Source organism: Carassius carassius, chromosome 31 (assembly GCF_963082965.1).
Source record: "Carassius carassius chromosome 31, fCarCar2.1, whole genome shotgun sequence".
Taxonomy (NCBI): domain Eukaryota; kingdom Metazoa; phylum Chordata; class Actinopteri; order Cypriniformes; family Cyprinidae; genus Carassius; species Carassius carassius.
In genome coordinates this window covers 6475764-6490233 of record NC_081785.1, presented here as the reverse complement: position 1 = coordinate 6490233, position 14470 = coordinate 6475764, and the positions used below count along the sequence as shown (strand labels likewise).

Below are 14470 nucleotides of genomic sequence, written 5' to 3'. Positions count from 1 at the left end.
AAAACATGCAAACCTAGTTTTTTTTTTTCTTCTTCTTCTTCTTCAATATCCCTTCTTGCAAAGTGTGCAAACCATAAATTTATGATTTCTCACATTTTTATACCTGCTATTAAACTATGCTATTAAACTGCCATTACTATTAAAACTTTCAGAGCTTAAGGGCTTTTCACACTGCTTTTAACCCTGGGTTATATCGTTCTAAGCCTTGCTTTTAACCCCGGATAAAGGTACATTTCACAGGCTTAGCGCTGCTTTTTACCCACTGTTATGGAACTGTCCTCCGGAGTAGAGTTAGCACCACTTTAACACGATCAAACGAGTACAGTGTGAAATTAGGTGTTGTTGTTGTTTTTTTTTTTTTTTTTAAACATTTACAGCTAAAAGCTAATTAGCACCCAACACAATCATGTGCCTCATTATGTATTCACATGACAGTCATGGACACAACGCGTTTCAGCGTTTAAGGGAAAAAGGGCAAATGTTGACAGAAAATATATATATATTAGACAGTATGAAGAAGAGTTTTTATCTTACCTTTTATAGCCCAAAAAACTAAAATTTATTAATGAAAAACTTTATGGTACAGTCGGCAATAACAAGAAAATGAGCAAAGACAGGGTTGCCAGGTTTTCACAACAAAACCCACCCAGTCGCTACTGAAAACTAGCACAAAAATAGCCCAATCTGTTTTAGGAATCAGGGTTGCCATGTTCCCGGGTTAAAGTGATCTCCCCATGAAGGGATTTTGGTGAAGGGGAAAACTGCAGAAAACGATTGGGTTAGTTTTGATTAGCAATTGGGATGTTCTTGTTCCACAGACCTGAAAACCCTGTTATGAATGTACAGAGTGAAACGTCAGCTTATGAATTATTGTTAACCCAGGGTAAATAATGAGTAGTGTGAATGGTTAATCAGAATATGACCTATTTCAAGTGTGAAAAGCCCTATTGTGAGATCAGAAGGAAAGAATATCTTTAACATTTAATTCCACATATTTTCAGGACCACCAGATCGTCTGATAAAGCTGTTGTGCTAGACATCTTTAAGATGTATAGGCTATCTGTAATAGTTTATAAACAGAGACATACCCAACACCATTTTAATTCAGTTCTTCATTTCATACATGAATAGAGCAACTTGTGTGTGTATGTGTGTTTCACGTTTATCTCTCCCGCACAGCATCCAAAAGTGAACGTGAGTAGGTTTTAATGTTCACAGCCCAGCATGAAAGAAACATCACTCTGTACTGTACTGTTTGTGCACAGTAAAACTGTAAGCCGTGTATGGAATGGCTCCACAATGGCAGCAGAATCCTTTGTCGATTCATATGGCATTGAATGCGCCATTTTTTTATTTTTTATTTTTTATGTAATGAAGCTTTTCATCCACCAGATGGCAATGATGCACCTGTGCTTAGGAAGGCGAGGGCTCGATTACATGCTGCAGTAATGCAGGGGAACATTTTGTTTTCACAGAACGCAACATCATTAAAATGTCCCCTCTCTAACAGCTTGCTTTATGTAGTCTTAGCAGTTGATTCACGTTAGCATGAGCAAATTATCATGCCCATACTCTGCATTTGAAAGTCATTTTAACATTTTTGCCTTCAGAACAGTGGATTAGAATAGAATATGCAAATTAAGCCTGATTTTTCTGCATGTTTATTGGCTGAATATATTTAAACTATAAATATTTTTCAGGCACAATTTCATAGCAAACTTAATGTACTTTACCTTTTATTTATTTATTTATTTATTGCAACTAAATACTTTCATTGAGTGCCATTAATCATTTTTTCAACCCAACCATGCTGAATCAACCCATCAGCTTCATACCTATCATTATAATTTCTAACTCATGGTGCACCAACTAGGAGTGCAAACCCTTCCTAAGAATGGTAAAGCATACCCTGTTAGTAAAGCTTTTGCTTTATTAACAGAAGCCATCGGCCACTTTCTTACCTGTTTGATTGTTTTCGCTTTTCTGTTTCTTGCTTAACAAAGTTGGTTTCACCAAAGCAGATCTACAAGGTATATAAGGTTCAATTCCATCCTGAGTTCGGCTGAAAGCTGCTGTTTTGTCTTGTGCCGTTTTGTTATGTACTCTTCCCAATACCCAGACATAAAGCGGACACTAGCTGGTTCACTGTAACAATGTCTTGGTATAAAATGGTTCACTTCTTTCTAAAAGAAAATGCCCTTGTGTTTTTCCTGAAGGTCGTGAGACTTGCAAAATAAGAAGAGAAAAGTAATGATTGCAACTGAGAGTCTACATTAATAAAACATGAGCTCTTCTGTATAATTAAGTCCCCAAGTCCTGTTTTGCTGTATCTTGTCTTGTTTCTTTTTTTTTCGCTAACGACGTTCAGCTGAGAGAGGAATTTAGCTTAGGAGAATCCATTAAGTATCTCACCATGGGTTACTTCTTGCTTGTCTTTAGATGCACTGAACAGCAATATGATTAGCAAAATAATTAATAGAATTAGCATGAAAATCCATCTGGAAATTTCGGCACGCACCGTAGACTTTAAGCTCAGATAGCTTCCCACAGAGGCAGAAACTCAAACAGATGTGATTTACACTTTATTATTTAGGCAACATCACAAATAAGAGTGCTTACTGTTGAAGTGAACATCATTACAGCTGAGGGTAAATCATTTATATGAAGTCACTGACATTTTAGACCCAATTTGACCCAGTATTTTTGCTCCTTCATTGTTGCTGGTCATTCCTGTTATACAGTACATTAAAAATAATAATAACAATTAATGTACATTGCGGTTTCAGCACTTTAACTATTTATACAATGGCAAAGAAATTACAGAAACTGGTTTAGGAAAAAGAGTTAAGTTAATCGATGTCAACTTTTTGTGTTCGCATATAAATTGGCAGTTTATTATATTTTCTAATGTATTTTATCTAGGGTTCACTTCACTGTATACTGTGGTAAAAGACAATAAATTATGATTTACAGTTTAAATCATTCTGAGTTTAATATTATATTCAGTGTATTAATATGTACACTGCCATTTAAAGTTAGTTTATTAATAATATTTTCTTAATGAAATTAATACTTTTATTCAGAAAGTATGCATTAAATTAACCAAAAGTTTCAGTAAATACTGTACATTTACATTGTGACAAAATATTTATCTTTCAATTTAATTTTATTCCTTTGAACTTTCTATTAATCAAATAATCTTGAGAAAATGATAGCGCTGCCGCTGTTTCACCAAACCTATTTAGTAGCACTGCACTGTTTTCAACATTGATAATATATCACCAAATATGCATATTGATGATAATGATTTCTGAAGCATCATGTGACACTGAAGATGGGAGTAATGATGCTGAAAATTCAGATTTGCATCACAGGAATAAATTATATTTTAAAATATATTTTAAAAGAAAACTTTTATTTTGAATAGTAATAATATTTAACACTACTGTATATTTTACTTCTTTCAAAACAGTTTAAAAAAATTCTTATTGTATTGTATAAGGGGAACATGACAATGTAGTGCATAATATGAATGACCTTTATCAGCACTCTTGAAATGGCTATTATCTAATCAAATCTGTGAACTTGGTACTAAGTTGTTTGATATGAAAATCTGTACAGAAACTTTAACCAAAAATTATATTGTCGGAATAATGCCAGTTTACATAATATAATGTAATTTTGTAATTTGACCGTATCCCATGTAAATATGAAATAATGCTGAACGATGTGAATGGAAAAATCAGAATCAGTATAGGCTCACTGTGATTTTCCATTCGAAATCCTATCTGCAGTTTTTATAGTCCGCAAACTGGGGTGAATCATTTTATGTTGAACTTTTACATAGTACTGAAGTACTGCACTTTGCATTGCACAGTAAATGTGCTTTTAGTCTTCTTTTCTCCCCCTTTTTTTGCACTAAAGTTTATGTTTGTGGTTAGCTATTGTTGTATTTCACAAGAAAAATGCACTCAAAGCCAGTTTATTTGCAGTTATCTTGTTTACACGGTTAATTCAGGGGGAATGCATTCACCCTCTTGCTCTGAATTGGATAATGAGCTCTATTGTTCTTGCTGCATTCCCTCAAATTGAGCCCAAGTGTGCCAAAACACAAGATGTGTTTTGAACACACTCAACTCGATTGCACGTGGCTGGTGTGCACACTATTGTTCTTAACATGTGTAACAATAGTACATACAGTGCTGGACTGTGTACACATCTCGCTATTAAATGTTGTCATTGACCTTTGTTCTCCTGTGCAGATGTGAGAAAGTTCATGCTTGGCCCCGTGTCTGAATCTACTTTTGTAACAAGCTGTGTTGAATATGTATAGAGTATGATGTTTATTACTAAAATCCAGTCGTTAGGGAATGCCACGTTTGTTTGACAGCTATCGGGATTATTTTTGATTACCTCTACTAACCCAAACTGCATGTATATTGTTACACTCACCTGCATGGCACCTTAATAGCATGATGGGACGTTTGCCCCCAGTATTACATTGCTGTGCTTTGCCACCATAGGTCCTAGCACTACATGCCAAGAAGACTCCTGTGCTAACATGGGAATTTGCATCCAGCAGTGGGAGAACTACACCTGCGACTGTTCAATGACCTCCTACACGGGGACACAGTGTAATGACCGTAAGTCACCCTCCGTCCCATGCAAGTTCCACATCCTCTCTTTCTTTTGTTTAGTTCAATCTTCGGTTCACTCGTTTACACAATTTTAATGATCACAAGGACTCTCTCTATGAAAGATTAATTGAGCACCCTGCAACAACAGTATTTGGTTGCTCAGAAGCTACAATAAGTGTAGTGTACGTAAGTGTACACACACACACACACACACACACACACACACTCTGCATTCGTGTTCTGAAGGCTGTTTGAAGACGACAAAGGTACGTGTTGTTCTCTACTTTCTGATGCTGGTCAAATATGCTGTATACTTTTTTTTTTTTTAATATATTTATTTATGCATATATTTTGGGTATTTTATATTTAATAATTAGATATTTAATGTTCTTTTAGTAATTTAATAAATTGTTATTTATTTAAAAAGTACATGTATACAATCTAAAAGAAACAAACTATTAAAAGATAAAAAATATGAAATTGCATTAATATCAGAATTTTTTATTTCTTTTTATTTATGAATTGTACAAAATGTGGTAAAATACTACATATCTAAGAGAGAGGCAAACGTGGCCCAGAAAAAGGTTTTAACACTTAAAACACATAAATTAAGCTAGTCGCATCCAAGGCCATCACATTCTTACTTTCCTCAATTAATGTTCGGATACATGTCTCTAGTTCTGAAATCTTCCCTGCCTAACTATTTCCCTGCATTTATCACACATGATTCCCTCTCTGCTGACAGAGAAAGCTACATTAAACATGTGGCAAGCAGTGCAAGTGACCATAACAGGAGAAGAAACCATGACTTGTCATGATTGTTGAATGAATCTGTGCTAGTTTGGTAGATAATATCAGGAGAATGATGATAATGAATTTTAACAGTTTTAACAACAGACAGTGACAGTAAGATAGAGTTTCCAACAGAGAAACAAAGCTACACAGGGCTACAATCAAAAAGCCACTAAACAGCAGCACAGCAGACAGGAACCAGGCACTTCAGGGTTCAAGTCTACAATCACTTCACTGAACTCTTCATGGACTTAATCAGATCTGATTATGTAAAACGTGGGAGAAAAAATATGATAACACTACATAGGCATATCACAAGATACCATCACAACATGCTTGATCTTTTCTGATGCCCCTTTGCACGAGGTCATCATGCATCAAATCTGTCTAAACCCCCCGAGAACCAGAATCAATCAACAACAGAGCACTTCTATCACAAGCAGTCGGTCTTGATTCTATAGTCATAATGATGCTATTCTTTTGACATCACTGCCACAATAAAAGGTGTTATCTCGAGTCAGGGGAGATAAACACCATCCCTATAGACGCAGAAAGCGCCTCGGTGAGAATGTGATATGACTGTGATTGCCTTCCTACCCTCTGCCGCAAGAACAACACAGTTGACCTTCCAGAGATTGAAGACTGACATGCATAATAGTACGCTAGCCTGCTGCTTTGACAACTCCTATTTTTGTGAGAGGCAGCAGTGAATCAAAAGCATGTTAGTGAAGATAGGAACAGACTTAATTGAATAATGCAGTGAGAGTGATGTTTGTGTGTCTGCTTTGTCAGTCTGGAAGAATTTCTGCCGTAGAGGAAGGAAATCAGAGGACAGGCTTTTTGCAGCCGCGCCAAATTGTTGCTGCTATTGTTATTGATATGAATGCTTAACGGTGTAGTGTTCAGTGCTATAATCAGAAATGTGACAGTCCATTTTGTTACACAGACTGAATACAGAGCCTTAATAATAACTCCTATCCAAGTTAGTAGACGAAAGACTGTTTCTCATGTACAGTACAGACCAAAAGTTTGGACACCTTCTCATTCAAAGAGTTTTCTTTATTTTCATGACTATGAAAATTGTAGAGTCACACTGAAGGCATCAAGGGCTATTTGACCAAGAAGGAGAGTGATGGGGTGCTGCGCCAGATGACCTGGCCTCCACAGTCACCGGACCTGAACCCAATCGAGATGGTTTAGGGATGAGCTGGACCGCAGACAGAAGGCAAAAGGGCCAACAAGTGCTAAGCATCTCTCAGGGAACTCCTTCAAGACTGTTGGAAGACCATTTCAGGTGACTACCTCTTGAAGCTCATCAAGAGAATGCCAAGAGTGTGCAAAGCAGTAATCAAAGCAAAAGGTGGCTACTTTGAAGAACCTAGAATATGACATATTTTCAGTTGTTTCACACTTTTTTGTTATGCATACAATTCCATATATAATTCCACATGTGTTAATTCATAGTTTTGATGCCTTCAGTGTGAATCTACAATTTTCATAGTCATGAAAATAAAGAAAACTCTTTGAATGAGAAGGTGTGTCCAAACTTTTGGTCTGTACTGTTTGTGCAGACTGAACGTCTCTAGTCACTCTTTAACACTAGGTGGCAGTAATGTTTTATTTGGAAACGAAAACGGCCACAGAAGTCAGTCGTGTGCCAGAACAGCTCATAAAATTTGAATATTTGAATAATGCATAATTATATAGCACCCTCCTTTCCGAGTAAATATTTTAGGATAATGCATTCTCACATGTTCCTTGCTCATAATTTTGCTGAGATTTTTATGATTGGAGACTGCAAGACAACTATAGGGATTGTGTCATTAATTTATCATATAATATGTCATATACAGTATATGCATGTATGTATGCGTGTGTGTGTGTGTGTGTGTGTGTGTGTGTGTGTGTGTGTGTGTGTGTGTGTGTGTGTGTATAAAATATAAATGTTCAGATTAATAAATGTTAATGGAAATAGGATAGAATAGAAATGTTGAGAATAGAAATGTTCAGATTAATAAATGTTAATGGAAATAGGATAGAATAGAAATGTTGAGAATAGAAATGTTCAGATTAATAAAGCTGTGAAGTATGAGCCCTGTTCAGTGTTCAGGTGTAATAATATAATAGATAACTTTGAATTTGTTTTCTAATGCATCTCTGAGATCATAATTTGTATTTGCATTAGTTTAACTATTCCTACTTTACATTAGAAAGGTTAGAGCAGTAGTTCTCATATGGCTTTGCCTTGAGATTTTACATTTGTATATCATGTGGTCACCCAACAGAGCACCAAAATTATTATTATTATTATTATTATTATTATTATTATTATTATTCAAAAGTATTAAAATGTTCTTTTTAAAAAACCTTTTTCTCCTCTGAATACGAGATTATATGGTTAGTTGCCTTTGAATGATTTATTTTAAAGTGTATTTGAGCATCTTGAAAAGTACTCTATAAATAAAATATTTTATTCTACATATTAAATTGGAAAATATCAATGCATCCATTCCCAGAAAAGCCAGAATATGATTCTCTGAATCCAGCAGAATCATACATTAATTTGGTTGTTCCAGTGAAGAAGGCCTGTGATCATCAAAATGCTTTTAGTCATAGTAGACTGTATTCAGCAATGGCAGATGTTTTTGCCCTTGGCCCCTAAATTAAGATGAAAACTGACTGCAGTGTTGTTGCATTAGACAAGAGCTTATGTATGAATGAGATGCATTTGTTGCGTCTTTGAAGCAGCTACAGCTAAACAAACACCAAATTGCAAATTGCTCCTCACATTCCAAGTCTTTGCTTATTAATTTGGACACACTGTGCAATCACGTAGATTGAGCTGCGGTAATAAATGACTGGTTAGAAGCTCCATTGGCTGTTAAATGAACTTGTGGCAAACGAATATTGCTTAAAGGAATTTGCCAGTATCTGCTCGACGAGTGTGAGGTACTGTCGGACGGACTCCTTTCATGCAGGATTCTTTTATTTCCTGAATGCAAAGCAGTTGGTGCTCAAATTCCATGAGACGTTCACAAATGGCATTTGAAGGAGCTGCGCTACATGCTTCCTAATGAATTCCCTCAGGATTTACTGAAGGTGCCTGTCATTGTCTTGGCTGAGGGGCCCTTGATGGCCAGCACACAATGTCATCTCCATATAGCTTCATACTTTAGTTGAGTTTTAGATACTGGGACACCATATGATGCTGTTTTATATGCTCAAACTTCTGAAGGGGTTTTACAAATTGCCTAGTTGCACTACAAAGCGATTCTTTTCCTTTTCTGTTTTCCCACAACATGAATTACCGGGGTTAACATAAAATATTGCTTTGCATAATTTAAATGATACCCAACGGCATTCTTCCTTTTTTCCTCCATGTCCAACATTTGTTTCATAAATATAAAAATTAAATGACAGATACACAAATAACATGCTGGAGGGATGGATTTGTTTTCCCTCATGTCTGTCTGACATGAACAGAGTCTCTTTAATTAAGGAGCATCTTCTTCTCTGTCTTTGTTGGAGAGGAAAGAGGAGGAGGCGGAGGACGCTTCACGTCCCTGGTAGTGAGACTTCATCAAAGCTGTGTTCTCTTCACTCCATTAGAAACAGGAGAACCCGTCTGAGCCACACCATCAATTAAGATGGCAACAAAAGCAAAGGCGCACCTTCGGCTATCTCGTGTCCAGTGTTACTCAGACAATACTCGGCAGGGAGAGAGAAACGCATTAGAGATGGATAGAAGGCCAAGTGTTGGCTTAAGTAACAGGAAATGTTCTGTGATTTAATTAAGCGAGGTGTAAATGCTATGACTAGAATTATGAAATGACTTATGGCAAATTACTTTCAATTTCTGTAGTCTTCACTATAATATTGCATGTAGTTTTTTACTAGTACAGTGTGTATGAGTTGAACGAACATGAATGCCACCACAAAATCAAATTAGGAGTGGGAAACTAGGAAACTCTGAATTTTCTTTGAGTCCAGAGTTTCAGTGTTGAGGGCATGTCAGTGAGAAAATTACGGTACTCATTTCATGCAGCAATAACTGTTAAAAATGAATTAAATTTGTTTTTCATTTACAATAAAAAATCAAAGTACAAAATAAAACTATCTTGTTAAATTATAATATAAATAGCTTACACTGCCTTCATGAATTGAATAGAAACACATTTCACAACAGATGCACATTTACTATTCATCATTTTGTAGAAGTAGAGAGAGAGAAAAAAAAAAATTCTGTAGAAAAGGTCCAAGAATCTCCATCTTGCTCCAACCAAAGTGATTTTAACACACCTGATGTTGTAATTTTCAATAACTCATGTACAGTTGTGCACACAAGTTTATATACTCCTTGAAGAATATGCAAAATGTTAATCATTTTCACAAAATATAAGTGATTTAGAAAATTGCATGTTGTTGTTGTTTTTTTTTTTTTTTTGTAGTCTTGAAAAAGCTATTTAACATAACAGATCTTAATATATACTCCAGAAGACAAAATAATAACTACATTTGTAAAAAAAAATAAAAAAATACATATCGTGATAATATCACGATATGGCGATAATCAATATATTATCAGTAATAACTCACAATATATCATGTTTTAAGAAATAAAAAGTTTTTTTTTTAATTAGTAAAATGAGTCTCCATTTATTTATTTTTGGGTGAAACAATAACAAAAGCAACTTGTGACTAAGTTGCAACAAAACAGTCACAGACACTATTTTAGTGTAACATTGCTGCAATCAGTAGTAATACTATGTCTTCGACAAACGGTGACACCATTTGGGTGCAAAATAGCTGTAAGGCTGAGGACAGATTGTAAACAATACTATATGACTGTCCTTCATAAACATGAACAGTGACACTATTAAGTGCAAGAAACATAAACCTTTGGGCTACTGCTTTCAAATAAAAAATAAAATAAATATATCAGGGATAAAGTACATCTAAAATGTACCTAACTTAAAGTGCATCCAAAAATAAACATTTTTCAGAACAAAATAGAAAACAGCTTCATGTGATGTGTTTTATATGTTCATATTTTTCTTGAGAAAGAGGACTTGGTCAGCATGTTCAGGAGAGAGTGAACTTCTTTGGGCACTGATGATATCTCCTGCAGTTGAAAAGACCCTCTCAGCTGCTACACTGGTCCCAGGAATACACAAATGCATATGGGCCAGCTTGGAAAAGAGAGGGAACACATGTTGCTGAGATTTCCACCACAACAGTGGATCTTCAGTGAGAGGCAGAGAAGGAGCATCTTGATACTGTTTTATCTCCTTCTCTGCAATTGAGGTTGCTGATGTAGAGACATAAGAGGTCTTCTTGAAGGTCTGACCAAGAAGATCAACAAGTGCAGACTTTCTTTTCTTTGCTGTGCAGGTCTCCTCTTCCAATAATTCCCCCTGAACATCACCACAAGGCACTGAATCATCCTCTTTTAAAGCTGCAGCTTTTGACTGTAGTTTTGCATAAGTGTCTTGCACTTCTTCATGTGACAGAAATAAAAGGGATTTAAATCTAGGGTCCAGGGCTGAGGACATGCGTAGGAGATCTTTTTCCACCTCTGATTGATATCTCTTTGAAAGGTCTTGATTGATGGTTCTCTTAATCTCGCGTACCAGAGGGGAATCTTCTTCAGTGCTGGTTGTGTCTCGCAGCAGTTGGGCATGAAGAGGAGCAACCACTGAAATGGTGGGATTCTTTTCCTCACACATGATATTTGTTGCCACAAGCATTGGTCTAAATGCTTCCACCATCTCTTCAGCACTTGAGATGTCATGCTCTGTCAGAGCACAGTCAGTCACATTCTTTCTCACCTTAAGAAAAAAAAAGGCAAAATACAATTTATTAATAAAATGTATATAATTATTGTTCTTTATTTTAAAGCAAATAAAGCATGAACTGTATGATGTCTAATCTAATGTTTTTATTTGGAGTTTATATATACAGTATATACCTTTTTAATATGTATAAAGTATTTATTCATTGTTTATTCATTGTATCAAGCAAGTTTATATCATATGAATTAGTATTTTTTTTACAAACTTATTAATTGTATACGATAAATTATTCACATTTATTACACATATAGATTACAACTTCTACATTGCAAACTTTTCTTACCTCTGGTGATAAGAGGGCAGCACAGACAGCTGGCTGTTGCTCAAGAAACCTGGAGATCATCTCATAGGCACTATTCCAACGAACAGGCATGTCCGTGATGAGCTTGTGAAGGGGGAGGCCAAGGAGTTTCTGGTTTCTTTTCAGTGCTTCTGCTCCAGTTGTGCTTCGATGAAAGAATGTTGAGATCCTCCTAACCTTGACAAGTACCTTGGTAACAGCAGCTATTTTCAGCGGCTTTAAAACATGAGCAAAACATCTAACATGTTGGTATCCTGTTAAGTCCATTGCTACACGCATGTTTGATGCATTGTCGGTGACAACCACTGGCTTCTTAGCGTCAAGATTCCACTCCCCCACTGCGGCTTTCAGTACATCGGCAATGTGTGTCCCAGTGTGCGTTTCGTGCATTGCTCGGGTTTGCAGGACATATGACTTAATTTCCCAGTCTTCGTTTATAAAATGTACAGTGACCGTTATGTAGGACTCTGTGGCTCTCGATGCCCATCCGTCACACGTGAGCCCCACTCTTTCTGCCTACTCGATTGCCGACTCAACTTTAGCACGGTCTGGTCATAAAGTGCAGGAATCATTTTTTCAGCAAAATATTTCCGAGAGGGAATATAAAAGTGTGGCTCTAAGATATTCATTAAAAAGCAGAACCCTTCGTTCTCCACCTCGCTGTATGAACGGAGCCCTTTACACATGTAATCAGAGATCCCATTTGTGATTGACTTTGCCCTAGCAGAACAAGGTGGTAGCTTTGCCTGGAAAAGGGTGTTTACGCCGGGGTGTGTCGGCTTTGAGCCAGCACCAACCACGGCTTTCTCACAGAGCTCCGGGTGATGCCGTGTGAGGTGGCTGTGCATGTTGGTCATGTTTCCCGTGTAGCGGACTTTTGCAAAGCAGTTCTTGCATATTGCATAGTCCTTTTCTAGCTTTGCCCCGTCCGCACTGTTATAAAATTCAAAGTAATTCCACACTTTGGATTTAAATGTTGCTGGAGCATCCTTTAACTTCTTGCTCTCACTTCTACTTTCCTCGCTTGACTCCACCATTTCAAGCATAGACATGTATAGAAAGGCTAGATGGCTCAAGGCGGAGTCAGCTGTGTCGTCACTTGGCGGCCATCTTAGGTCAGGAGACTGCGCTGCTGCTCCCTGCTACTGTGGACGGAAGGTGAGTGACATACGCCAACTAAAATGCTCGTAACTTGCTGAATTCTTGACGGATTTACAAACGGTTTGGTTTATTACAAACCTTATTAACGTGGCTATGATTTGTGCTGATGCCGATGTTTAAATTGTAGCTTCACGTTTTGAGAAACGCTTAACATTGCAGCGTAGCTGTGTGTTTCATGGCTGCTCCTACTCTAAAGTGATACCACAGTCGACATTTTCAATTATTAACAGGTTTCCTGAGACCAACAACGTTTCTTGACAACCTAATCTTTTGTCTAAATGTCATTTTGTGGATGTGGTTGTATTTATTTGCTGGCTAGCAGTGAAGAGGTCGTAAGTGAGTTACCAAGCAATTGTAAATTGGTGGGAGAGGCAGGGTTAGTCTTTCGTTTCAACATAGCTTTGAGTTACACATGATTTCCAAGTGGTTTGGTTTCTTAAAAACATTTTTACATTTGGATTACTTTGTTGGTTTTTTGTTTACAGAACTTCTGATTACGCTTGTGGAAAATGAGAGGAGGAGAGGGAGGGAGCTGTATTGATTATATTGTATTGATGGAAGGAGTTTTGTGTCCAATTGTGTATTAATGTTTTTTTTTTTTTTTTGTATATTTTGTATATTTTTTTTGTAAGTTTTTTCTAATTGTGTGCCTTTGGACCTAAGTAAAAAAACAAAAAACAAAGACCCATCTCTTTTTTCTTTATTTTACAGAATGGCAACTTGAGACAGATTTATATTATACATAAATTTACACATGTATTTAATAATGTAAATATTAGTAATAAACTAAATTGCACTATTTCATGTTTCATGTACCTTATAAATATTGACATCATTACTGTGTGTGTGTATGGGTATACCTAGTACTTTACCTGTCTAGTCTACTTAATATACTATTTTCTTAATAAACTCCGTGGCTATAATTTTTCACAAGTATGCAGTTAAATAGCCGCATCCCTGAAGTTTATGACACACCAAGCCGTTTGAAAATCGGTTGAAAATTGAGCAAAATATAGTTATTTCAGCACTACATGCACAATAGACTTTAATGTTATAACTGGACGAGCGGTCCTGTCCTAAGATGGCCGCCGTGTGACGTCGTCGGGTCCCATTGGCTCTCAGCGCCGGTAAGCTATCTAGCCTTTCTATACATGTTTATGATTTCAAGTGTGTGTATGTCTTCTTTTACGCTCACAACACAACAGCCACACTCGCAACGCACGCCCCCTATCTACTTCTGGAGAAGGGTCAAGGGATAATGAATACTAATAGAGCGTTTTATAACGGCTTTTAAGATCGATACTTGGCAAGAGCGCATCGAGAATCGATCGTGGGAGAAAATATCGCGATATATCGCCATATCAATATTTTGCCGCACCGCTAATATATATATATATATATATATATATATGAACTACAGGAGAAATCAGCATACCATAATAAAAGTGAACAGAAGATATAAGAGCTAGCAGCAACATTTGCATTATCTTTCCATTTCCTTGTTTAGGTTTTGACATTGATTTCAGAAATGGACTTTTAGGCTGTCAAACACAGCTGCAGAAAAGCATGGTGTTTGTTTTGTACAGTTCATAAGAATCTCTCATCAGATTTCTTGGACGGTTTGAGGAAGCCATAGCTCATGCTGTGCTATCTGGGTGGGGCTGTTTCTGTGACTGCGAGTTAAAAATGCTGTCGTTGATGAAAAACCTGAGGTGGCGGGAAGATGA

At 36.6% G+C, this 14470-nt stretch overlaps 1 protein-coding gene across 17 annotated transcripts in view; it reads left to right on the top strand.

Moving 5' to 3' along the window:
- Positions 1 to 14470, top strand: part of nrxn3a (neurexin 3a) — a 300820-nt gene that overhangs the window by 116880 nt on the left and 169470 nt on the right. For 9 of the 17 annotated variants that reach the window (XR_009424801.1, XR_009424800.1, XM_059518709.1 and 6 more), the window contains 3 exons: positions 1180 to 1194; positions 2004 to 2030; positions 4524 to 4643. Coding sequence is in view for 14 of the 17 variants with exons in the window: in XM_059518709.1 (XP_059374692.1) it covers positions 1180 to 1194; positions 2004 to 2030; positions 4524 to 4643 (162 nt within the window). In the remaining 3 variants the exon portion in view is untranslated. The remainder of the gene's footprint in view (positions 1 to 1179; positions 1195 to 2003; positions 2031 to 4523; positions 4644 to 14470) is intronic. The other 8 variants (XM_059518721.1, XM_059518722.1, XM_059518714.1 and 5 more) reach the window with 3 other exon arrangements.